The sequence below is a fragment of the Numenius arquata genome, chromosome 1 (assembly GCF_964106895.1).
Source record: "Numenius arquata chromosome 1, bNumArq3.hap1.1, whole genome shotgun sequence".
Taxonomy (NCBI): Eukaryota; Metazoa; Chordata; class Aves; order Charadriiformes; family Scolopacidae; genus Numenius; species Numenius arquata.
The window spans coordinates 57386322-57412803 of NC_133576.1; the positions used below are offsets into that span (position 1 = coordinate 57386322).

General features: G+C 42.9%; 1 protein-coding gene across 1 annotated transcript in view; it reads right to left on the reverse strand.

The window, feature by feature from the left end:
* The window catches only part of REPS2 (RALBP1 associated Eps domain containing 2), a 107574-nt gene extending 95694 nt beyond the window's left edge, over positions 1-11880 (reverse strand). Inside the window, exon 1 of the mRNA XM_074151593.1 lies at positions 11686-11880. Coding sequence (XP_074007694.1) covers positions 11686-11880 — 195 coding nt within the window. The remainder of the gene's footprint in view (positions 1-11685) is intronic.
* Positions 11881-26482: the final 14602 nt, after the last annotated feature.

A 26482-nucleotide genomic window follows, 5' to 3' on the forward strand; every position in this document is an offset into this window, starting at 1 on the left:
GCCTCCCAGCTCCCTCATCCTCAGGTAAGGTCTCCACTTGCCTTACATTCTTACAACAGGAATCTAGTTTTAGCCTATCCAGCCTTTATGTTTCCTACCAGGACCATAAGGGATCCCATATAACTATCAGAAGCACAAAAAGCTGCTGGGATGCAGGAATGTCGTAGTTATCAAACCCAGAAAGGAACCCAGCCAGTAAGGCAGAAGTCAGCCCACAATGACCTACCAAAAAGTACTCTCGCTTTGGAATAACCTTGTATTCGGTACCTTCCTCTTACTCTGTTTAAGAAGGGAATTACTGTATTTGGGGTGCAAAGGAAAAATTTCAGGACACCTTTTTAGCATCAATACTGAATGCAGAGTTCATGGAAGAGTAGCACAGATAGCCAGGACATATGCAACACGTCCACATAGGTAAACAGGAGAACATTTCTAGCAGCTGCAATTATCTAGGACTTCCACAGCTTCCAATAATGATAGAAAAAACTTTTCTAATTAGAAGTCTAAGATTTAAACATTTGCTTCTCACTTCTCAGAATGAGGATCAATTACGGACAGCTCTGCATGGCAGATCTGACGCTTGGTGTCTCCCAGTCCTCATTCTGAAAGCAGTGGCAAAAAGTGCTTCAAGCTGCTAAAAATAACAGGAGTTAGTATCCAAGAAGTGACAAACACCACATGCGGAAACCCTGACAACTCCTCCCCAGCTAGATGGCAGCCACCAGACCTAGTCATCTTGAACTAGACTAATTGAAAATAGTGCAAAATATTGAGTTTCTTCCTGAAAAAAAAAAAAAAACCAAACCCCACAACAAACAAAACACTCCAATTCCAATGAGCCTTTCAAATTTCTGCCAGGAAATGAAGTATTTTGTTCCAGGCTGCCTTAATACAAAGGTACCACAGAGTCTCGTGGAAGCTGTAGTTTTGATGTTTCACACCCTTGCGGTTAGTCAGCAGATGATGTTTCTGAGGCAGCACAGTCTCCCTTCTGAACAAGCTGCCTGTCCCACCATCACTGCTATGTGTAACGGCAGAATTAGTCTAATGAACAGAAAGGAACAAGGGATGATGCACATCAGTGACATCTTTCCCAAAATGTATGTATTTAAGATGTCACACTGCTTTAACATCTAAGCAGTTCAAAACAAAGTGTTTTGATTTAGTTCAATAAATTACAGGTTTTTAAACATCTCCAACATCTCTTGTGAACATTTCTCATAGTTACCTTTGCCTTAGAAGATCAGAAGAAATTTTGACGTTTCCCACAAAAAGTTTTTCTGGGGTTTGTTCTGCTTTGCGGTCAAAATGAGGCTCTACTAATACAGGAGAAAATGGAGACTGTGACACAAGATGTGTTTTTGCCACAAACAGAAATCTCTTACAGACTTACCTCCTATTTCATCAAAATAATTTTTTTCTAAAATGAGCTTCTTTCTTCAGTAATTACTGCTATAAGATTTTCTAGACTGGCTACCACAAAAATGTGCCCTGTACTCATTCTATTTTATCACATTTGGTATCTTCCCAAGTTCATCTCCCTAATGCTTACAACTACAGCAGGTACTTTTAAAGGCAATGCAGCAAACATCCAAAACATTATCCTCTACAGCTGTGCACTTATCTTAATCAATATCACAAATTAAAATCCTTCTCTACTTGAGAGTTATGGATTATTTTTCTAAGACTGAAGACTTGTCAAAAGACTTCTTAACCGAAGGCGTACTGTGGAGCTAACTCCATGGCACATGGTGTGTGTACAGACACTTCCTGCCCTTCCTCGATCTTATACCCCATTTACCTCTAGTTTGAATCAACACATCACTTGGAAAAGCAGCTTATATTTTTTTTCTCTTCCATATCACTAAACAAAACCCTAAAATTATCACCCATTTCACTCAATATACTTGCACCTTATGTGCTGAAGCGCATCATTCAGCCAGTGAGAACCTACTTCTTTGCGCCTAAACCAAGCGTTCATCCTCAATCCAGCTAAAGAGCACAGGACTTCAAAGCAGCAACATCAGACAGACTCAAAGACGACATCGTCTCCAGCGCCCATGCACATTATGCCAGCATTATATAGCACATTTTATATCACGGCTTGTATTTGCATTTCTATCTGTACATAGTAAAGGAAAGGCAGCTTATGCCTATTAAAACATACAGCTGTTCTTACAAAGGCAGCAATTATTCAAAGAGGAGGGAAAGAAAAAAGTAAATAAATTAATAAATCATACTATTGAGTTGGTTTTGCCTCCCTCCCCATTTATTTTTATTTTTCGCATCTGAAACCTCCGAGTACTGTACCTTTTACTGCTCCACTGCTGTTACTGTTGGTAACAAAATAATTCTGACTGTATTTGTTAGCCCATAGCAGCCACCCTGTTTTGCAAATGATTAGACACATTGTGTTATTCTGAAAGTCCATCATCTTGGCTTCCATAGGACATCACTGTGTGCATTATGCCAGAAGTAAATAATGCATGAAATGTGAAATGTCACCTATGCCAAAGCTGATCTAATGTTTCTTGGTGTGGAAAGAGAGACTCTAAGAAGAAAGGATTAAAAAAAAAACAAAAAACACACAAAACACACAAGTAAATGAATTTGAAAGGCTCATGCCAAAAAACACTCGAAATTTATAATAATAATAATAATAATCATCAAGTAACACTGGAGACATTTGCTATTGAAAGTAGAATTCAGCTTCATGACTCATACCATAGTGAGCGAGCAGACACCACGGGCCATGTTCAGACAGCCTAAATTCAAGCTTAGCCAAGTGTTTCCCATCAGCCGACTCTTAAGTTATCACCACTGCCACCAAGCCAGTGAAAATGACGAGGTCTGAATCCAGCATTTCGAGTGTGGCCCTGCTCAAAGGTCCCCCTGTGAGAGAAGAGGACCAAGCGAGGTGCATGTTCAGATTTCAGGTCTATGCAGATGCAAGGGTAAGATGTTGGAAGAACCATTTGCAGTTTTTTGGGATGGGGAAAGACTGCACAGGGCAGGAAAAAAAAAAAAAAAACAAACCAAAAAAACATACAGATCAAAAGGAAAGGGCAGAAGAAAACACTGAAGATGTGCTTTGCTAGTCAGGCTACCTAAAGTTCCTCAATACTTCATTTTTATTTTCTTATCATGCTGCTGTAAGGGGGGCACTCCTGCAGCTCTGCTCAGTAATTTCTATTCATTAGGGGGGCCATTGAATGATTCATCCAGGTACGACAATTCAACAGGCAGCGTGTGACCTTGGGGTAGATTTAAGCAAGGCTCGTCCCAGCTGGAGAGAGCCCACTGCACAGGGCAGGGGTGCTCTGCACAGGGTGACACCGGACACAGACGGCTTCTTTAGCACTTCCCTCCAAACCCACCACCCAGTCTAAAGCAACTGGCAGCACCAACCACCTTAAGATGGTTGCAAAGCAGATTCAGGGCAGAAATGTTATTTAAAATATTACTTAAGTCCGAAGAAATTACCCAAAGGGTAATGATTAATGGAGCAGGTTCAAGCTGGAGGCCTGTAACCAGCGGTGTCCCCCAGGGGTCAATACTTGGTCCAGCCCTGTTCAACATATTCATCAGCGACCTGGACGAGGGGACAGAGTGTATCCTCAGCAAGTTTGCTGATGATACCAAGCTGGGAGGGGTGGCTGACACCCCGGAGGGCCGTGGTGCCATCCAGCGAGACCTGGACAGGCTGGAGAGCTGGGCAAGGAAGAACCTCATGAGGCTCAACAGGGAAAAGCGTAGGGTCCTGCACCTGGGGAAGAATGTTAGGCACCAATACAGGTTAGGTGTGGACCTGCTGGAGTCAAGTTCTGAAGAGAAAGATCTGGGGGTCCTGGTAGACAGAAAAATGACAATGAGCAAGCAGTGTGCTCTTGTGGCCAGGAAGGCCAACGGAATCCTGGGCTGCATAGGGAAGAGTGTGGCTAGTAGGTCGAGGGAAGTCATTCTCCCCCTCTACTCTGCACTGGTGAGGCCACAACTGGAATACTGCATCCAGTTCTGGGCTCCCCAATTCAAGAGGGATAGGGAACTACTGGAAAGAGTCCAGCGAAGGGCAACGAGGATGATTCAAGGATTGGAGCACCTCCCTTATGAGGAAAGGCTGAGAGAGCTGGGACTCTTTAGTCTGGAGAAGAGAAGGCTGAGGGGAGACCTTATCAATGCTTATAAGTATCTCAAGGGTGGGCTGAAGGAGGAGGGAGCCAGACTCTTTTCAGTGGTTCCCAGTGACAGGATGAGGGGCAACGGGCACAAGCTGGAACATAGGAGGTTCCACTCAAATATGAGAAAAAACTTCTTCACGGTGAGGATGACAGAGCCCTGGAACAGGCTGCCCAGGGAGGTTGTGGAGTCCCCTTCTTTGGAGATTTTCAAGACCCGCCTGGATGCAGTCCTGAGTAACATGCTCTGACATGCTCTGGGCAATCCTGCTTCGGCAGGGGAGTTGGACTAGATGATCTATATGGTCCCTTCCAACTCTAAAAAATTCAGTGAAATTCAGTGAAATAAGACCCTAATTTCATTGCTGGTATGTACAGAAACTATCTGGGGTTTTTTCTAGATAAAGCCCTGTCTCATCAGTTGGTCATTAAAGTAAGATTTTTTTTTTTTTTAATGTGGTAACATTTCTGTTTTCACTAACATATAGCATTAAGCATTTTAAAACATATTTAAGCCACCACATAGCCTAATATACATCTTAATTTTTATTTTGTAAGAAATTTGCTCCTTTATCATCTTTAATAAGAGCTACACCTACTTGTGTAGGTACATGTGATATATGCAAAGTTAAATTTAGATGAAAACTGGAATTAATTTAAAAATACACAAACCATCTTCATCTGCTAGAAAACAAAGCCCACAGATTTCTTATGTATACAAACATTTGGAAGTTTATAAAAACATGTTTTGTCTTTTAAACACTTTGGTAAATAGTATAATTTGCAGTTAGTGATTTAGCTGATTATTTCTGGTTACTGTGTCCTACCAAGTTACAGAACTAATGGATCTCGTCCCACCACATCCTTCCACCTCATCATCGTGTCTAAACAGCGAAGCTGGGGGGAAGAGTTCTTCCCAACAGAGTTCTCAGTTTTACACAGTGGTCACCAAATAATGCTCCTGAATACACTGAAAAAAGAAAATATTCCCTTTGTTCAGGAAGAGGGGATTACTGTTTCTCCACAGTTGGTTTTCTACTTCAGCAACCTCTTCTAGTTAATTATCCACTTGCTCAGCTGTTCAACTGTTTGACTGTCTTCAAAAGTCGAACTAGCACATACTGCTCATTAATGTTTTATTTTACCATACTGTTGGTATGTTTAGATGTTAATACATCAAAGAATCTTGCTTTACAGGTATTATATTAAACATATTTCTCAATTCGTAATATTTTAAACTTAAATAGGTTATTTGTTCTGATTCCTTGTCACAGAAAAGCTTGTTCCATCTTTCACGAATCCACCTTGGCTAATTTTTTCAGCTCAGCTAAATGCATGTTTTCAGAGTTTATACCAATCCTCTTTTGCGGGGGGTATCCGCACTAGCGCACTAGATTCACCCACTGAAGCAGGTGAATTCTGTGTACAATGTCTCCTTTGCAAAACAGATTGTGGACAACATGAATCAATCTGTATATAAACATCACGACACTGACAGCATAGTGCTGTACATACACGCATGAGTAGAAGAGATTATACTCAACTTTTTGGTGAATCCACTGCACTTAGGTAAGTACCATAACAAAACCACTCAAAAAAAAAAAAAAAAACCCACTATTCTTCATCACCACTGCTTCACACTGCAGCAATCTCTCATGAAGAAAGTTATTCATTTTCATCCCAATAGATCTTTTTCCTCTATTCCTCTTGTAGAGTTATTTTCAGTCGATGGCACAGCGAAGCACTATTTTATTGGAAAAGTAAACTAATTAATTCATACTTGGTTGTAATGAGGGTTAATTACTGAAGGCTGCAGGCCTTGACCAGGCTAATTCTGACCATCCCACTGAATGTCTGTGACAAGCAGGTCTACGAGTCTTTGGTTTTATCGCGTGATTTGAAACGCACTTGGGAAGGAACAGCTTCTACAAATCTTCTACTGTGCATCTCAATGCTGAGGCACTCAAAACTATTAATCTTGTTAAGTAGTGACTACTAAGTGATAGTTTAAATGATAAACAATAGTTTAAAGAGGTACTGGAACTTCAATTATTTTTTTTTAATGGAATATATCATCAAGATTGCTTCAGGTGAAGTTTTACTCTTTACTTTGGTATAATTTAGCTTTTTGGGGTTTTGTTTTATAAATAATACTACTATGTTTTTTGAATCTCAATTTTGCATGCTCCTACTTATATAAACACAAGTTTGCTTATGACTCTAGAAAGGCAATAACAGTTTCGGGGATTGTGGCCAGAAGTATTGATGTAGAAACGTCTGTTTTCCTTTCCTGTTCTGGCTGTACTACTTACATGAAGTTGTACCCCCCTTTTGTTTCCTCTTGACTCAAAGACATCAGTAGGATGTAATTTCTCCAAATGTACTCTAACCCAACAACACTTTTTGATGGACTCACTGTTCGTCAGTCAACTAAACTGCATTTCCAGCACTAGCATAATGCCAAGTTCTATGAAGGGGCCCAACAGGGCGAATATTATCTTTTAAAAAGTAATGGTTAAGTTCAGACTTTCCTCACTCAAAAAGCTCTTGTTTTAACTGCACAGTTCTTATTCTTTTGTGCCTGTTTGAGGCAGACAGTTAATCCCACGCCAACTACCATGCAGGTACTAATTTATGCTTATGGAATAAAAAAATAGTATGGAAAAGCCAACCCTTATTGGCCTTTTTCCAAAGAAGTATTAACTTAGCAATTTTTTTTTTTTAATCTATTCACACTTCTGCTTTTTGAACACAAAAGTACAGTTAAACTGTAGAGTTGTAACTATAGAGACAAGTCACGATAAACACAAATTAACTCATGAAGTCTGTGGAAGAAAAGCAAGATCGCTGATCTGCGTTCCCTATTCACACAGAGCTGGAAGGAGAGTCCCAGCTAAAAAAATGCAGCATCTGTGCAGTTCCAGCATCATACAATTAGTACTTGTCATCCTCGGAGCTCAAAATAACACAGCGTGTTCATTTGCAGAGGAAAGAATGCGTTTTCTTAAGAAAATTGGATCTCTGTGCTGATAGCGCAAGTCCGCAAATAAGATTAAGGTTTATAAAACTGGGAATTAAAGATACCATCAAGCAACCAAGTGAGAATTAATCAAATAAGTCAAAAACTAATAAAAAGAGAGAAGCATTTCAGTGTAAATCTTGAGTCTAATCCTGCTCCATGATTCCTCAGACAAAAGTCTTCAGAGACCGCAGCAACACCAGAAAACAGTAAAACTAGCACAAGGTACCTCTCTTCTGCTGAACAGTTGGCGATGACTCTATCAAGCACTTTTTTGTCTGAAATCCATGCAAACATCAGCCCGTTGGTGCTTGGCACCCATGATGAATGCACTCTGGGGTCCTGGACTCAGGGAACAGAGGCTGTACTCGCTGGTGAACAGCTTCAAAATGGGGTCACAAATTGGTTGCCCAAAAGGAGAGCAGGCAAAACAGCCATCATCGACACCTGGGGCACAGCGGTTGGTGCGGGGTATTGACATCCCAACACACTCAGGGAGCAAAAATAGAACAAACCAGTTACCAACACCCTGACAAACTAGCCAGTCTTGGCTATACATGTAGAGACGTCCCCCAACAGATCAATCCTGAGCTAGGTAACAAAGCTCGCTGGGGACCACCTTTGCTTCCATGGGGTTTTGTGGCCCCAGGGAGTTCGAAACACTTATTTTTTCAGGATTTTTTTTTTTTTCCTTTTCAGTTCTCCTTCCCTTTATTAGGAGCCAAAACATAGGGAACAACATTTTCAACTTGACCAACATGAGTAAATATAAATCCAGCTGATGCTGTTCAGTTTCTTCTATTTCTGACAGTCTCCATAACTGCATGGCACATGACTAGTCTGTTCCTTCCTCCTTGTAAAAATAAAAATAAAAACAAACCTAGCAGGGATCTTTCATGCAAGAGATTATAGACATTTTGCAGAGTTCCTTTAAAAGCCCCTGGTGAAAGGTCTGCCACAGGCTCTGTGCAAGCCTAAATAAAATCTTAATGGTTCCGCCTTTAGCCACACTACACGGCTAGACGAAGACTCTCAGTGCAAAAGGGAGGTATGATTATACAGCCCACAAAACCCACGCTGTCCTGTCCCTGCCATGCCCTTCTCCATCCTGTGAAGTGTCTGACGTCTTTAATTTTAGTGCTAACTTCAACCATTTTTCCAGAACTGAAATAACTCTTGCTGAGTTCATTCTTTGATCCCTTCTTTAAGGTAAGTCACACAGGTACAACCTCTACTGTAGGCTATTGCCCAGCAGAATAGCTAGCTTTAATAAGCCTGGGTGTGATGAATCTGTGTTCAATCACTTTATTCTTAGCAAGATGCAGGACTCTCGGGTGCACACCATCTGCTCCTGCTGACCTGGCTGCTCTTGGATTTTTATCATTTCTTCCAGCATTTCCTCTTCTGGCACATGCTCTCACGTTCCCTACCTGCTCTCTGTTACCTAGCCTCTTTCATCTATACAACTTCTTGGATCAAACCAACTAATCTTTAAGCCAAACAAAGACCCTTGCCCATTTGCTGTTCGAGAGCAGGCATCACTGCTTTTCCCACAGGAATTGCCATATTCAACAGCAGGACTCCAGCTGTGATGCACCACCCATGTGATCTTTGTCTAGATCACAAACCCTGCCATTACAGTTAAAGGTGGAAAGAGATTTCCTGTGATGCTTGTGAGCATCTTCCTGATCAACAAGAAACCTCAATCAAAGACTTTATAAGGAAAGGCTCCTTCTTTCTCAAAGCTTTATCCCACTTATTACCCAAGTACAAATCCCTGAAGACAACAGCACAGGTTCGAGACTTTGCCATGGCACTAAATGCCAGTTCTGGAAGCACACCGATCAGTAAAAAACACTCCTCAATGAAAACCTTGAGAATAAAAAGCTGTGAATTGCATATCACTTACAAACCGGTCCATAGCTTTACAGCCCACCCAAGGGCCAGGCAACGGTATTAAGGACCTTCTGGACTGTGTAGGTTCTGCTTAGTAGAAATCCAGACCTGGTTTCCCATCCAAACCTCCCCACTTCCGACACGGAAAAACTCGGCATGACCATTTCTCAGTCGGTCAGTAGGGATACCTGCATGCTAAGCACTAATTGTGACAGATGGCAATTTTTAAAATAATTTAAAAAAAAAAAAAAAGAAAACTTTCACGATCAACAGTTATTTCAAAGAAAATACATTATCTTAACCCAAACAAGCTGCCTCTGCCTAAAATGGGTGTTCCCTGCAGTAGCAGAAAACATGTACCATGAACCTCTGGACCTTGTTCCCGTAAGTGTTAGAATGGTAGGGTTTTTTAAACAGAAACCATTAGATTGCATTTTAAGAGAATGACAAAAGACAAAATACCAGCAAATATCTCCAACAATGTTGTGGGGTTTTCTCTATCAAAACATCCACACTTCCTTTTTTTTTTTTTTTTTTTAACCACATTACACTTATTCATTTTTTTCTTAAGCCCTGGTAAATGTTAGTAAGAATACCTGACAGTGGTGGGTTTCAAGGACAGGCACTCTAGCCATAGAGCAGAGCACCACTGTGATTAGTGCCATATAAACAAGAGGGGGAGGGCAGGAAGGAGGAAGAAAAACAGCCCCAGATCCCACAGGCCTTATTATCTGAATATTCCTGAAGCCAATTACAGGCTTGTTTCCCAGTAACATGTTCCTCACAGCATAAATATACCTGGAAATAATCTAAAATAATAAAAAAAAAAAATAAGAACAACATTAAAAAAAACCCAACGTTTCTAGGCTTAAGTCACACGTGGGTGGTTTTGTTTGTGGTGTTTTGGTTTTTTTTTTTTGTTTTTTTTTTGGTTTTTTTTTTTTACTGTTGGTTGGACTCGATGATCTCTGAGGTCCCTTCCAACCACTACGATTCTGATTCTGATTCTGATTCTGACTATCAAAATGACCCCCAAAACAGACTATGATAATAAATTTCACTTGAATGCCAGGATAAAGAACTACATAGCAAAAATAGGATTTTTTTCCATACTTCTTTGGAAAATGAAGTGACTAATACCAAAGTCACACAAATTTACTAATAAGGCTTTAACAAGTTTCTTAAATAAGCCTTCTTATTTGAAATTAAATGCCCTCTTCTTCCTCTGTGCAAAAGACCTACTCTTGGTGCTAGATCTGTCCAAAATCTCTGCTTTCACTGCTCAATTCATCTGCGAGACCAAGGCCACAGTGCGGCTCAAAATCAAGTAGTAGTATAGTGCTCGGTAACACTTTTGGTTTAGAGATCTGGTAAACAGCGCAAGTAAGAGAGGAAAAAATATCCTTGAAATACCACCCTTTTTGTTCAGAATCACCTGTGTATTATGAATTTATGTAAGTCACTATAAGACGACCTGACAGCTATCAGGAAAGCAGCAGAGGAGCTTAGTTACCCTCAAGCGGTGCCCAGGCATAACTGTACTTCAGCTCAATTTCAACACAACTTTTTTTCTGCTTGATAAATAAAGACTAGTGAAGAACAGAATTCCTGTGAATAAAATACAATAATTTGAAAAACAAACAAACCAACAGGAATACCCTACCTCTATTTAGCTTACTGTCAGAAGTATCATTCAACTATGATGTATTAGGCAAATTACTAATCCACAGGTGGAGAAGACCACAAGCCCAGATGAACTGAATGGCAGAAGAACCGGATGGCAGAAGAAGCCTTCTCACACCCTGACCAAGCTCCTCCTCAAAACTGAGGAGGGGTTTGCCCCCATCACCTCGGTTGGGGACCTCTTCCGGGACTCTGCTGCTCTGATGGCCTGAGAGCCTCCTAATTCCTAATATCTAGATGTATTTGCTCACAAGAACAGACAGAAAAACACCGCAATGTCATTTTACCTAGATTTTTTTCACTGAAATACTTTAAAAAAAAAAAACACCAAAAAAAAATCAGTGTTAAGCCAGGAATTAAAGGCATCGCATGTCCCTTACAGCTCTGCGAGCAGGGCGGTCTCTATTACATTCGGAGGTCCTTTTGAGGAAGCTACTGGCATCACAGACGGGACCCAGGAGAGGGCAGGCGGGCGACAAGAGGCCACCGGGCTGCGGGCAGCCGGTCGCCCAGCCCGGCGGCTCCGTCTCAGGGCACGAACGACCGGGACATCGCCCGTCCTCGACACACAGACACCTGGAACGGCGGGGCAGCAGCACGGCGATCGAACACCGGCCGGCGGCAGCAGCTCGGCAGAGAAGAGAAAGGGGACACAAAGCAGCCCCCCGACACCGGGGGAGAGCCGCGCTTTGCCCGCCGCCGCTCCGCACCGACCCCCGCTCCGCTCCCGCCGCCGAAGGAGCCGCTGCTCGTTCCGGCCCCGGGGCACCGGCCTCGAAGCCCCCAACTTCCCGGCGGAGGCAGCACCAGCGCCTCTCCTGCGCTGCTGAGGCAGCGGGTCCCGTCCCGTGTCGTGCGTCCCCCTCCCCCGTCCCCGCAACTTCGTGGAGAGCCGGCCGCCCCCCGACCCACCTGGTGCAGCGTGTCCGGGGGCAGCTGGGAGGCCCGGAACAGCTCGCCCACGCTGCTGCCCCCGGCGGCCGCCTCGGGGGGGGGGCAGCACCGCGAGAACAGCTCGGAGTAGCGCTGCTGCTCGGTCTCGCTCAGCGGCAACAGCAGACTCCCGGTACCGGCGGCGGCGGACCCCGCCGCCGGCCCCTGCTCCATGGCGGGGCGGCGCAGGCGGAGCGGGGCAAGGAGAGCCGCGCCGCCGGGGAAGGCGGGCGGGAGGCGGTGCCGCGCTGCGGCGGGGAAGGTGCAGGGCCCGCCCCCCCCCCCCCCCCCGCCCGGTGCGGCCGCCGCCGCCGCGCCGGCTCCGCAGTGCCCCAGCCGCCCGCAGCCGCTCCCGCCTGCCCCACCGCTCCGCCCCGCAACCGGCGGGGGTCCCCGCACGGCTCCCCCATGCCCGCCCCCCCTCGGCGGCTTTTTTCTCGTTTTCTATTTTCCTTTTCCCGAGTTGGTTTGGTTTTAGAGCGGTATTACCGACAGACCGCCCCCGTCGCCAGCCCCGGGACGCCCACAGGCGGGTGTGGAGGCGTCAAACCCCGGCAGGCGGCTGGGGGGCCACGGCCCCGCTGTTGCCCATCCTCGCCGTTTCCCTACCAGCCCCCCCGGGCTTCCCGCCCCGGGAACGGGGCTGCCGGAGGGCAGCAGTGCTCGGTTCTGTCCCCAGGTGCGATGGGCCCTCGTCAGTAGTGACCCCAAAAGCACCATCCGGCTGCTGGAAGTGCAGCGTGGGTGCTGCGGTAAGGAAAGGCAATAACGTAATAACCCGAAGTGAGGGATCAGCCATCACAGTTTAACAGAGAAGCATCTCGCCATGTTAGAATCACAGAATGGTTTCGGTTGGAAGGGAACTTTAGAGGTTATCTAGTCCAACCCCCCTGCCATGACCAGGGACATCTTCAATTAGATCAGGTTGCTCAGAGCCTGTCCCTTCCTGACCTTGAATGTTTCCAGGGATGGGGCATCTACCACCTCTCTGGGCAACCTGTGCCCATGTTTCACCACCCTCAGTGTAAAAAATTTCTTCCTTCTATCTAGTCTGAATCTACTGTCTTTTAGTTTTCACTGAATTTCACTGAATTTTTTTTTAGAGTTGGAAGGGACCATATAGATCATCTAGTCCAACTCCCCTCTAAGCAGGATTGCTTAGAGAATGCTATTCAGGACTGCATCCAGGCGGGTCTTGAAAATCTCCAAAGGGGACTCCACAACCTCCCTGGGCAGCCTGTTCCAGGGCTCTGTCACCCTCACCGTGAAGAAATTCTTCCTCATATTCGAGTGGAACCTCCTATGTTCCAACTTGTGCCCGTTGCCCCTTGTCCTGTCACTGGGAACCACTGAAAAGAGTCTGGCTCCCTCCTCCTTCAACCCACCCTTGAGATACTTATAGGCATTAATAAGGTCTCCCCTCAGCCTTCTCTTCTCAACCATTACCACTCATCCTGTCACAACAGGCCCTGCTAAAAAGTTTGTCCCCGTCTTTCTTAGTAGCCCCCTTTAAGTACTGGAATGAGCTATAAGGTCTGCCCGGAGCCTTCTCTTCTCCAGGCTGAACAGCCCCAACTCTCTCAGCCTGTCCTCGTAGAAGAGGTTCTCCAGCCCTCTGACCATTTTTGTGGCCCTCCTCTGGACCTGCTGCAACGGGACCACATCTTTCCTGTGCTGAGGGCTCCAGAGCTGGATGCAGTATGTTCTCTATAGGTTTTGCTTTAACATGAAGAGCAAAGAGATCCTTGTTTATGGAGACAAGATTCCTCTTTGTTACTCCTCTGTCATCAGCAACACTGCAAATGTTCCCTTTACAGGTCAAGCACCACCTTAAAAGTCAGGCAGGTCACGAACCAAGGTGGGAGGGCTGGGTGCATCTCATCGAAGAGGATGGTTGTGGGTCTCACACTACTTTTTGGAGCCTTTCCTCCCAGCAGTTCTTTGGGGCATTTCAAGGGATAAGGTAATCAGCCTGGAGAGATGATCCTTGTGAATGGCGATGACCCACAGCAGAGCCAACAGCCCTCTTCACAGCAGCTTTGGTGCTGAGATACAGTCTGGCCCAGGAGAAATCAGATTACCTGCTACTTGCTTGCAGTCCTGTACTGTTAGCAACATCTGGCTAATGTTGTTAGCCACATTCCTAAGCACAAAACATTTAGGAAGTCAATGTGGTCTAATTTTTAGACTCTTGTTTAGTATTAATTCTGGCAAATTATAAAATCCAAATGTAGTAATTTTACATTATGTTTTTACTAGAAAATATTAGATTAGGGTTTCTTCAGTTAAAATGCTATCAATTTAATTTACGGTCTATAAAGCAAACAAAAAAATTACTGGCTCATCACCTCCATCCTTGTTAACCAAGACCTGTTATCTCTTTTTAAAATCTTTTTTAAATTACTTTATCCTCTCCACACCATGCATCTGTGCCTCCTTCTCAACTGCACAAAACATGCAAACCTTTAATTCCATTAATCTGAAATGAAGATCTGTTCCTGTCTTCTCAATGTATGGAATGCTGAATAGGTTGATAGTTGCAGTTATTGGTGGGTGAATAACTGATGATTGCATTTAAGGATGGAGTGTTATGCAGAAATCTTTCTCCCTTTAGGGACAGTGGATTGTCAAGGTATTTTCTCATTTTGAAATGTATTGTTTCAAAGGAGAGCAAGTGTATTTCAGAAACTGAATTCTGTAGTCTGAATTAAAGTGGCAAAGACCTGCAGTAGCTCAGAAAAAATCTGAGTCCTCTTGAGAAGGCTCTGCAGGCAGAGAGTGAACAACCTCTCAACTGCTCTGTTCTTCCCCTGGAGAGTCCTAAGATGTCACTGGACCTTTTATGTATCTTCAGTAAGGTACGAGATACTAGTCAGAGGACATGGTACCAGCAATGTGGAGATGATGTAGGGCTTTACCTAACTGTCGCCATATTTAACTATATGACTACCATGAAAATAGAGTAAAATCTTGAAACTACCTTACAAAAGAACACCTGTCTTACAGATAAACTTGAACAAGAAAGATGTTATGCTGACAAGTAAAGGAAAATATTGTCAAGAATTTGTGCTAATTCTGCATTTTCCTGTGTCTGAAGATACTCATTGATAACTACCCAGTTCAGTACTTGTGATGCTAATGTCTCATTACAACAAATAATCCCTTCTCCAACACTCCAGCAGACACCGTTTGACCTTTGTTGATGTGTCAGCCTCAGTTTGTCTAAGTTTTTCCAAAGTGGACGATGGCAGGAAGATACTGGAAACACCCACTATCCCAGAACACAATAGTCTGTCTTACCAGCCACATCTCTTACTGCAAACACAGCCACTTTTTTAGGGTCTCTTTTTTTTTTTTTTTTTTTCCTTTCCCATTGGACAATTTCCTCTTCTTTGTTGACCCATAAAACTATAAAACTTGCATTCCTCTCTCTATATGACCCACTTCATCAGAAAAGACAGAATGGCTGTGTTCAAACCCGTTCTACCTTGGTATTGTAATCTCCAACGCGTCATCTCCAAGACACTAACAAAGTGAACCCCCACAAGCTGAGGAAGGAGGCAGGGAAATCGATGCCTCTCATTTCTGCAAAATAAGTGTGAGCTTATAGGTGCAACAGGTGTGACCTGAACACCCCATGGGCATGAGCGCACCTTTGGAGAATACAGGGACTGCTTGGGTGTCTGCCTGCCACCTCTGCACTGCAGGCATCCTTCGGCACTTGGCAGTGCCAACCACACCAACATACTCTGCTGAACCCAATACTTACGGGAAGCTTTAACCCACGCTGGGTTCCTGAGCCACTTTCTATACAGTCCAGTGCGCCTTCTGCAAGGGCATTGATGGTCCTTGCGTGCTTTAAAGTTCTCATGAGGGTACATTAGTTCAGACAAGGAGGCACTTCATGATAACAGAAGCCACACAAGTATTGTAAGAAGAGAGTTTCAAACTTCCTGTTTACAGGGAAGTTGAGATGTCATTACAGGTTACAAAGCTCCCCTATAACAAAGAAATGCTACATATCAGTAAAACAAAACAATTCAAGTATTTGTTGTTTGCTGGAAATAAATAAAGTCAGTAATGTAAACTGGACTGAAATCTGACTTATCAAAGTATAGTTTAGATCTGTGTGTGGTCCTCCTTTCTCCCTTCCCTCCCCACCCAAATAATAATGCAGTGACTTACTCCAAACGCGGCCAGCAGCAGTCCTGCAAACAATTGTGTGATCACGTGTGGAAGGGAGATTGAAGTTGTACTAAAAAAAAAAAAAAAAGGCGAATAAATACTACTTCCAAAGACATGCCAGTAGGATTAGTAGTAATATGTATGATCCCAGAATTTTAGTATTTATGGGATCCTGGGAACTATTTTTATTTGAGCAGTACAGCCAAGGACCAGTTACTCTAATTTGTATGTTACTTCACTTATCTTAGGGTTTAGAGCATGTCAAACTTGCCCTGGCCCAAAAGGCACGAGACCTGGCTTGGCAGCTGCTTCCTGTTGACAGTGAAAACATCCCACACGTCACCGTGTGAAGCTGCGGAAACATAGGCAAATGGTTGGCTGGAAAACCATAATTTAGCTTTTCCCAAATCAGTTCAAGTGAATCTCCCCCGTCGTTCCTAATAACAACTCATTTACTCTTTTTGCAAAATGAAAGAAGACTTTGATGACAAGCAACTGGTGGGGCAGGTTTCCCAGCCACGGCACCAGGCATATAATTGGAATATAACTGACAACCTTGTAGTTTCATGTATCGATTCAGCGTGCAAATACTCTTATTATTCTTTGCACCGTTGCTTGCATGAAGAGACTCCATCTCTGAAAAAAATAAGATAAATTGTTAGTGAACGGTAAAATTTGATTTCCTGTTTTCCAGCTTGTTAATACCTCTGATACATGAAAAACCTAAGAAATAGTAACTGTTTCCTTGTTCTGACCTATTAGTTGTTTTCAGAAATTACATGGCATCGTAGGTGAAAACTGCCTTCGCAGAGCAGATTGTGGAAGATGCAGTTCATGTCATTTTTTTCTGTAAGCAACTGAGTACATAATAGAAAATAACAGTGTCATAAAATATTTGACAGATCTCCACATATTTATTATTTGTGCGGGAAGGGAAGGAGGACCACACACAGATCTAAAACATAATTTCATAAGTCATATTTCAATCCAGTTTACATAACTGACATTATTTTTCTAGCAAACAATAAATACTTGAATTGTTTTGATTTACTGGTATGTACAGTTTCTTAGTTACAGGAAAGTTTTGTAACTCATAATGATATCACAGCTAGTTGTGTTTTGAATAGTCTTTTTACTAAGTCCTTTTACAAAGGTAGTGTAGTGTGAGCTTTAGTGGCGTAAGGCTAAGCCCATGCACACATCTTTTTAAGAGCAAGGCCAAAATAGTATACTGCTTTTTAGGTGACTTTCCAGGAAAGTACAGAGTCATTTCTATTAACTTCCATCAAAGTCCCTGGCAGTTTACTTCTTTTAAAATAATGGCTTCATGTGAAATTTAAAAAAAAAAAAAAACCTACTTTAGGTGCACATTTGTTATTTTTTTAGTTTTAGTTTTGAAAGATTATCCACTTACTTTTATGTTCTGTAGATGCTGAAGGTTACTCAACAAACCAAGCATTACAAAAACTGGTTCCTCTATCATTTGTGCTTTAGCTTAGGAATTTCACAAAGCCTTCAGCAACTACCCGAACACCTGGTTTCAACCAGAATAGACCCAACCTTACCATATTGCAGGGCGATGGTTCCTAAAGGTCATATCATCAGCATACTTGAAAGCCTGAACAAAGAAATGCTGCCAGGGGGTGACCTATATGATCCTGGAAGTCACATGCAGAAAAACAAAAAAAAATTTTAACTAACTAACTAACTAAATGAAATAAAAGGGGGGGCTGTGATTGCCTTCTCCCACAGACACAAGTTAAAAGATAGATCTTGCATTATACCCTGAAAGTTAACTGTATTCTCATGGACAAGGAGGGAAATGCATGTTACGCAGAAGAGACTGTAACAGGAGCAGAGATTATAGTTAAAGAAAATTTCTTAGTGCTTGGTGAGGTGGCTAATGTTCCATCACTTGTTTCTTTTAACAAACTGTTACTGGCAACCACAGACTTAAGTGAAATAAAATCACAGAAAGGCACAGAGACATTAATCATTACAATGAAGCCATTAATGCAAAGCAAAATGCGTATTTTCCATTTGAAGAAATAGCAATTAAATAAAAAACACTGCATGTTCACTGTTCTGCGTGTCCTTCAGCTAATTTGCCTCTCAAAGATTTTCCCTTCGGACTTGGAAAACAATTCTAAGAGGTGTTCAGTTATGAGATAACCTACTGACCAAAAGGGGCTTTCAATGCTGCTAACTGCAGTCTCATGCTTCATACACAGTTTTTTAACTAAATAAATTCCTTTTAAGTCAAATACTATGCCCTTATGCCATTTTCCTAGTTACATTTTAACACAAATGGTCCACCTTGTCCTCTAGTTAATTCATGAACTCAATATAAAACACAAACAAACTAGCTGCAATAGGCTACAGCTTCTGCTGTTGGCACAGTCAGTGGACGTGCACCAACAATAAATTGTATTTACGACTGATTTGCCCAGACCAAAGACAGCTACAACAATGCCATTGCAATTGCTGAAAGAAAGTATCATTGCGGGCATTTTCTGCAGGAACATAAAGCTTGTAACCTGCACGCGACAAAGCTTTTCATTCTGCATCGGCGTGAGCAGGGCTGTACTCAGTAACTGCATGGCTCGTGATGCAAAAGCCGCTGTAACTGGAGCCCGGTTTGCAATGTGATAGCAACCTCAGGTCTCACACGCAATAGCGGAGAAACACACAGCTGGATCATATTCCCCAGCACCCAGAGCTGCCTCTGCCTCATCCGCCGTGGCCTCTCTACCTCTTCATAACCTCTCTCACAAGGCAGAGTTTGCCCGGAGCTGGGCAGCTGCGCCTGGTGCAGGGTGGTGGAGCAAGCGGTCAGGCAGCAGAGACAGGCTGGGTGGCACAGCTTGGAGATGTGCCAGCCACAGCCCAGTTGCACAGCCACTACGCTATCATGGAATCATAGAACACCAGGTTGGGAGCGACCTCAAGGTTCATCTGGTCCAACATTTCTTGGCAAAAGCACCATCGAGACAAGATGGCCCAGCACTCTGTCCAGCTGAATCTTAAAAGTGTCCAATGTTGGGGAATGCACCACTTCCCTGGGGAAATTATTCCAATGGCTGATTATTCTCATTGTGAAAAATTTTCCTCTTGTGTCTAATTGGAATCTCCCCAGGAGTAACTTGTCCCCGTTACCCCTCATCTTTTCCACGTGACTCCTTGTAAAAAGGGAGTCTCCATATTCTTTGAAGGCACTTTTAAATACTGGAACATGGCAATGGTCTCCTCTAAGCCTTCTTTTCTCAAGGCTGAACAAACCCAGTTCTCTCAGCCTTTGTTCATATGGCAGGCTTCTCAGTCCTTTGATCATTTTGGTGGCCCTTCTCTGGACCCTCTCCAGCCTGTCCACATCTTTTTTGAATAGCGAGGACCAAAACTGAACACAGCATTCCAGGTATGGCCCGGCAAGTGCTGAGTACAGTGGGGTAATGACTTCTTTATCTCTGCTGGTGATGCCCCTGTTGATGCAACCCAGCATCCTGTTGTCTTGCTTTGCTGCACCAGCACACAGTTCACTCCTATTGAGCTTGTTGTACACCCCACATCCCTTTCCACAGGGCTGCTTCCCAGATGGGTAGATCCCAGTCTGTGCTGCACTCCTGGGTTATGCTTTCCCAGGTATAAGACCTTACACTTGTCCTTGTTGGACTTCATAAGGTTCTTATTAGTCCACTCTTCCAGCCTGTCCAGGTCTTCCTGCAGGGTGGCTCTCCCTTCTGAAGTGTCCACTTCCCCACGCAGTTTGGTGTCGTCAGTGAACTTTGTTAGGGTACATTTGATCCCATCATCCAGATCATTTATGAAGATAATAAACAGTGTTGGGTCCAGTATTGATCACTGAAGGACCCCACTTGTGACAGGTTGCCAGTTTGAAAAGGAGCTGTCTGGCAACCTCCTTCCCCTTCTCCACGCCTCCAATCTCACAACAGGTACTTGGGATATTGCTTTCAAAGAAAAGAAACCTGAGAGACCCAAGTGGTGTTAGTTTGGATCAGACATTGTTTCTCAGCAGCACAGGAGAAGGTCTTCTCATTTTCTGGGAAAGCCCTCCTATAGCAGGGATAGCCTCTGACCACCTGAAGCCACAAGCAGGAGACTGCACAGGAAAAATAACACAAACCACAGCTGGACTCTTAATTAAGTCACTGCTAGCCCAAACATCATCGCCAGCCTGTTTATGGTCAGCAATCCCCCAGCAAGCAGGGGAAGGTACCACAGAGGACATTTATTGCCCCTCTCTCACGTAGAAGGCAGAGCTGCAGAGCTGAACACAAGAGAGCCCACAAGAATTAAAGAGCTTGACCTGTGCCTCAATAAAGACAGAGGACAAGAGGGTTTACGGCACGTCCCCAGGAACTGCTCTCCCCTTGGAGCCTCTTGCAACATAGAGCAAGATACTCTTCCCAGACCCCTCATCAAGCTTTGTTCCCTGCTTGCTTTGTTCCCTTCAGGGAGGGGACAGGGCTGGCTGACCACCTCCTCACAGAGCACTGCCACCCCGCTTCCTCACCTGTTGGCCTTTGCTGGTGCCACAGGAGCTCCACTGAAGTTATTCTTCATTTACAGCAGCGTGAGAAAAGAACCGGCTTGTATTCTTTGCAATTCAATGTGGTCAAAATCCTTTATAGATTTGCTGTTGAGGTGTCTAAAGCCAGGATTTAAAATCGGAATAGGATCAGGCCTAAAATAAAGGCTAGTCTGTGCATATGCACATACATTTTATGTTAGTAAGCCAGCATCATGTCGATTATTATATAAAATTTTACATTTTTACTTACATGTGTTGATATTGTCAATATTGACTGGCAAAGACTAAATATTGTCAGAATACTATTTGTTTGCCATTTATACACATTCTTTATTTTTTCCCCCAATGTAAGAATTTCAGGCTTTTGACAGCTGAGATATTATTATTCTGTATAGAGATTAGATATTAAATCTCATCATGGTGGAGAGGGAAGGTGCGTGTACGGAAGATAAATTAGAGCCTTGTCAGTCTTGTGACTGAGGAGTGTATCTTCATGAGACTCAGAAAAATCTGGTGCTGCTCCTACCTTTGCTACATTCACCATGCAACCCTGCAGACAGACTTTGTTAGTAGTACAAAGGAAATATTTTCTAATCGTACAGCAGTCTCGTGAGATACAGGCCATGTTTGTAGGACATTCAGATACTCTGAAAGGGTAACGGGGAGCAAATAAACTCAGTGAAGGACTAGCAATCAGCAGTGACTTTGATACGACTTGAGGTGTGGAGACAGTGACTAACAGGAACTAAGTTGGTAAAATACAGGATTTAAAGCATCTTTCAAATAATAGTAAAGAGTGTCTCCCTGCCCTATTTCACCCCCCTCTTTTGAGTGATCTCACTTTTCCCTGCCCCTGGCTGTGGGTGACTTGGGACATCTATCATCCCTCTCTCATCCTCTTTGCTAATGATTTACCACTGTGTTCCCTATCTTCCCTTGCTGGACCTCCCCTGGCAAGGTATCTCTCCTCCTCTTCCCTCTCTTTGCAAGTGCTAGAGGACTCTCCTCACTCCACTTCTGTCAGAGCATACAGCCCCTTCGACTAGAAAATCCTGCTTCTGTGCCCGAGTGCATCATTTGGAATCTATGGCTGATGCGACCTTCGAATATTCAGCTCTAAATTGCAGCAAATTTGTAACACTGGAGATCAGCCAGGGCAGGGAAGGAAGGAGAGAAGGAAAGAGAGAGAGAAAGAGAAAAAAGGAGAAAGAGAAAAAAAGAAGAAAGGAAGAAAGAGAGAAAGAAAGAGATAGAAACCAAAAAAGAAGGAAGGAAGGAAGGAAGGAAGGAAGGAAGGAAGGAAGGAAGGAAGGAAGGAAGAAAAAAAAGAAAGAAAAGAAAGAAAGAAAGAAAAAGAAAGAAAGAAAGAAAGAGAAAGAAAGAAAGAAAGAAAGAAAGAAAGAAAGAAAGAAAGAAAGAAAGAAAGAAAGAAAGAAAAAGAAAGAAAGAAAAAAAGAGACAAAGAAAAAAAACCCAAACTACAGAGGTCTGTCTGAAAGGACATGTACATAGAGAGGTGCAGGCAGAGCTCAGGCTCTCCACCCTTGCCCTGGGCACAAGATAGCTGGGAGCAGGGAGCTGCATAGGGGCAATGGTGCAACCATCCTCCTGTCCGCTGTCTCGGCCGGCTCTGAGCATAGCCCCGAAGCACTCATGTCTGCCAGCATGGATCCGCCTGGATGTGTCCTGTGTCTCCCCTAGTCACGCGCGCTGCAGAACAAAGCCATCGATGTGGCCTTTCCTGTTTACTCCTCTGGGTGTGGTACATCAGCCCCTCCTCGCCCTAATAGTAGAAAAACAATCAGTGCTGGGCCACAGGATGTGTAGCTACTCTCTTGCGCCCCGCCAATTAGATGTTTTACAACTATACATCCTACGACAACGCTCCAGTTCTGCTCATAACAGATACTTCAATCCCCGCTGTTTGGGTGCACAAACATGGCAGTGAAACTCAGGCTCAGGCTGTCCTAAAAAAGCCCAGCTAGAGATAAAAGGTTTTACAGAATATTGCCATTCTGGATTAAAACTCCTGGGGATGTCTGGTGGTTTTACTTTAACATATGAACCAATTAAATGGTGTCCATGTCTTGTAGCCTCAGGGAAGCAGTAAGGGGATCTGATGAAGCCATAGAAGAACGACTTTGAACTAGGACTGTTCAAAAGCAAAGCCCTCGCTACTAGAATCCCTAGGTTCCTAGTGAATATGTACCCTCTCCTTTTTTAGCCAGGAGACAAGCATTTTTGAACAGGTGCACTTCTGAACACTGTTGTACTTTCCACATAGTTTAAATAATATACATTTGCCAAGTCTTGCCTTCTCTAAAACTATGCATAGCTTAAAGGAGGAACGTTCCCTGTGTGCCTGTTACAACTTAATGAGTGCACTTATTCAAAGTGTAATTGATTTGAAGGAGTAAGAATTGCTCAGAGAGGTCTTCCTTTGTTTTTTTCTTCTTTTTTGTTTGCTAATTTATTTTTCTTTTGCTCATTCAGGGTAAACAAGATATTTTTTTATGAAGTCTGTATCCTAATATAATTACAGAGGAGTGTATTCATTTCCAGAAAAGCTTATGCTATCAGTGTTGTATTTATTAACTTGCAATATTGTGATAAAACAATATGAAAAAGTTCATAAAGTATGAAGATCTATACTCAAAACCAGAGTAAGACTATACTGAGTTTTGGGTGTAATTTTACTATGCTTTGTAGCATAATTGAGTCTTCCTTGTGAGACAACAAACGCTGTCAGATAATTCCATACCCTGAGGGCCAGATCTCTTTGTACATGCTTGATTTTTCTGTGAAAGAATACTGAATTTACACAAGGCTGCACACAGTTGTGAAGTGTGTGCAGGATAATGGCCTAAAAATTTACTGCAAGATAGATAGCACTGCAAAGATAGATACTGCAAGATAGATAGCACTGCAAAGATTGCACTGCAAAGATTGCACAACGATTGCAAAGATAGCACTGCAAGGATTTGCAATAAATGAGCATGCCAGATGAGGCCTGATCTCAAACGTTAAAATATAATTTTCTATTTTAATGAATTGTCATTGAAACTTTAATGGAAGAGTGCATCCTGAGCAAAGATCTAAATGGGAAGTCATCATCTAAAAAGTCAAACAACTTTTCCAGTTATAAGAGATGCCATGGAAAGAAAATTAAATACGAAGAAAAGAGAAAGCTGAAAAGAATAGCTAAGCAGGACTGGATATGAGTTTTGCAAAATCCTTCAAGATTTAAATATATACGTAGGAATTTATCAGCTTTTAGACAAATATATTTCTTCTAAATTATCCACATTAAAAGCATTTCAGCAAGGGGAGCAAAGATGCTGGTACTGCATGGTAATATTAGAGATGCTTGAAATTTGCAGTACAAAATCAGTCTCTCCAGGACATTCAGTGAACAGATGTTTAGAGGCAGTCTGCTGCTTACAAATCAAAACCGTATGAGAAATGTTATAGCTGCTGATGTTCACAAGAAGGACAGATTCTCTTTTGTGGATTTTTTTTAATGTCAGCTCTAGTAATCTTTGATGTTTCTATAGATTTGGAAAAATCCTAATAACTTATTCTGAGAAAACTCAGAAGAGATATGCAGATGGAAATTAATTTAGTTACCAGCATTCCTAATTAAAAAAAAAAAAAAAAATCGAGAGAAGCAGGTTTTCTGAAATGTGGTTTTCCCACAGTTCTCTTCTGTCTGGATACTCGGGTGCCCACAAGGCGTTAAAGGAACACCACAGACTGTCCCCATTGAGAACACTATTTTGGTTTGCCTCTACCTTCACAACACTGGCAGAAAGCCTGAGTCAAAAAGGTTCTTCTCTTCAGAAGACTTGAAGGCATTGGCATTACCTCTTACTTGGTGCAGTTACTCAAGCCATTGCACAGCGACCTCGTAACATCATTACTGAAACGTTTTTTTCTTCCTTGGTAGATCCATCAGTTTTCTCTTGCTTTCTGCAGTCCAGATGACCACTGATGGAAAAGAATTGTCCTGTTGATCCCTCTTTCCTTTCTTCATGTTCTGTCCTACAACCTGGGCAGAGGTATATTGCCCAAATTAAAGAAGCACTTGCTTGTAGCTTCTCCTGATCATCTGTGAAATTTAGTGTCATATGTAGTGAGGAGAAAAAGTACTATAGCTGCCATACCACTTTTAGCCAAATCATATGTTATCAGTTAAATTAAAACTGAGAAAAAAACTCCATGCTCAGGAGGAAGAAATTAGCATCCCATTGGCAAGGCAGCTATATTAAACCAGATACCAATCTCAGCAGCACCAGAATTAATTAGGAGTAATTGCAATCTACTTCTGCACTGAGGAGAGTAAATTTTTTTATGATTATGTATTTTCTTATCTTTATGTTTGAGCCTTTAAGATTATGATCACATTTTTAAATGTTACTTTGATTTGATAACAGAAGATGGTATCTGAGGATAGACACCATTGTATTAGGACTGTTCTAGATAAAACATCCTACACAAAAATAAATATTGAGATTAAAAAATAAAGTGCCCCCAAATTAGAAAATATCACCAGTAAGACAGCCAAAACAATGTTATTTCTGTCCTATTATGGGCACAAAGGCTGATAAATGAAACGTTAAAATGAATTCTTTAATATTCAGCTATATTTGCTAAATAGCGATGGAATGTAGCAGATATCTGCCATTTGACAGATGTGACCTTACTCTGTAAAAATATGCATAGGCACAGAGGTGCACTTTCTTTATGATTAAATGATTATGAGAAAATACTTAGTGGTAAGATTGCAAAGAAGAAGAGGTGAAAGTATAAATCATGGTAACTTGTCTTTTAAACCAGGACTCTTTCCAGAAGGTCGAAGGATGCAGCTGGTGAAATAAAGGGCAAAAGCTTGCAGCGCGCCTGCTCTCACAACCTCTGGAGTGCTATAATAACTTCAGCAAGCTGCTTATAGGTAGTCAGGTCTGACTTCGAAGGGTATGGGGATTTTTTAACCATATTTCTAAATAGAGCTTACTTGTACTTCCACAATACTAAAATACCAGTGAGAGAAAAAATAATCTTTTCTTTTGCATCACTTTTGCACATCTGGGACAATTCAAGTGAGGTAAAGTAAGGCCCACAGTTGCTGCAGTGAATTCTACTCTAATTCATAGAATCATAGAATGGTTAGAGTTGGAAGGGACCTTAAAGATCCTCGAGTTCCAACCCCCCTGCCATGGGCAGGGACACCTCCACTAGAGCAGGTTGCTCAAAGCCCCATCCAGCCTGGCCTTAAACACTTCCAGGGATGGGGCATCCACAACTTCTCTGGGCAACCTGTTCCAGTGCCTCACCATCCTCACAGTAAAGAATTTCCTCCTAATATCTAATCTAAATCTCCCCTCTTCCAATTTAAAACCATTACCCCTTGTCCTGTCGCTACGCTTCCCGACAGAGTCCCTCTCTGGCTCTCCTGTAGGCTCCCTTCAGATACTGGAAGGCTGCTATGAGGTCTCCCCGGAGCCTTCTCCAGGCTGAACAACCCCAGCTCTCTCAGCCTGTCATTGAATCAGTTGAATGAGCCTATGTGCGTTGGATGAAATGCAGAGACTTGTGCTCATGTATAGCCACGCTGCCCATAGTTGTTTCCTCCTGAGTAACAATACGTATCAACATACTGTGCTAATGACAGAGCTGCCCTGCAATGATGTACTTCACAGTAAAGAACAGTCACGTGTTAAAAGAAAGGGGAATATAGAAGGCGAAACAGCTCAGCTGCTCCATTTTTCCAATACTGCTCAAGACATTAATTGCAGAAGATGAGGCACCTAAAAATATCTGAATATAGATTTCCTCACAGCGCTGATGTTATCGCTGATGCTCGGTTCTCTCCAGTGTATCTGTTTGCCCAGTTCTGTTGGTCTTTTACTTCTGCCGCTTGACAGCAGAAGCTGCGGCTGTTACTGTCTTCCAGCATTAGTTGGTAGACAGATGCTTTTCAAAGCAACAGCTGCACTTCCACAAAAAACTTTAATTTACTTTTACAATTTTGCAATGAGATAA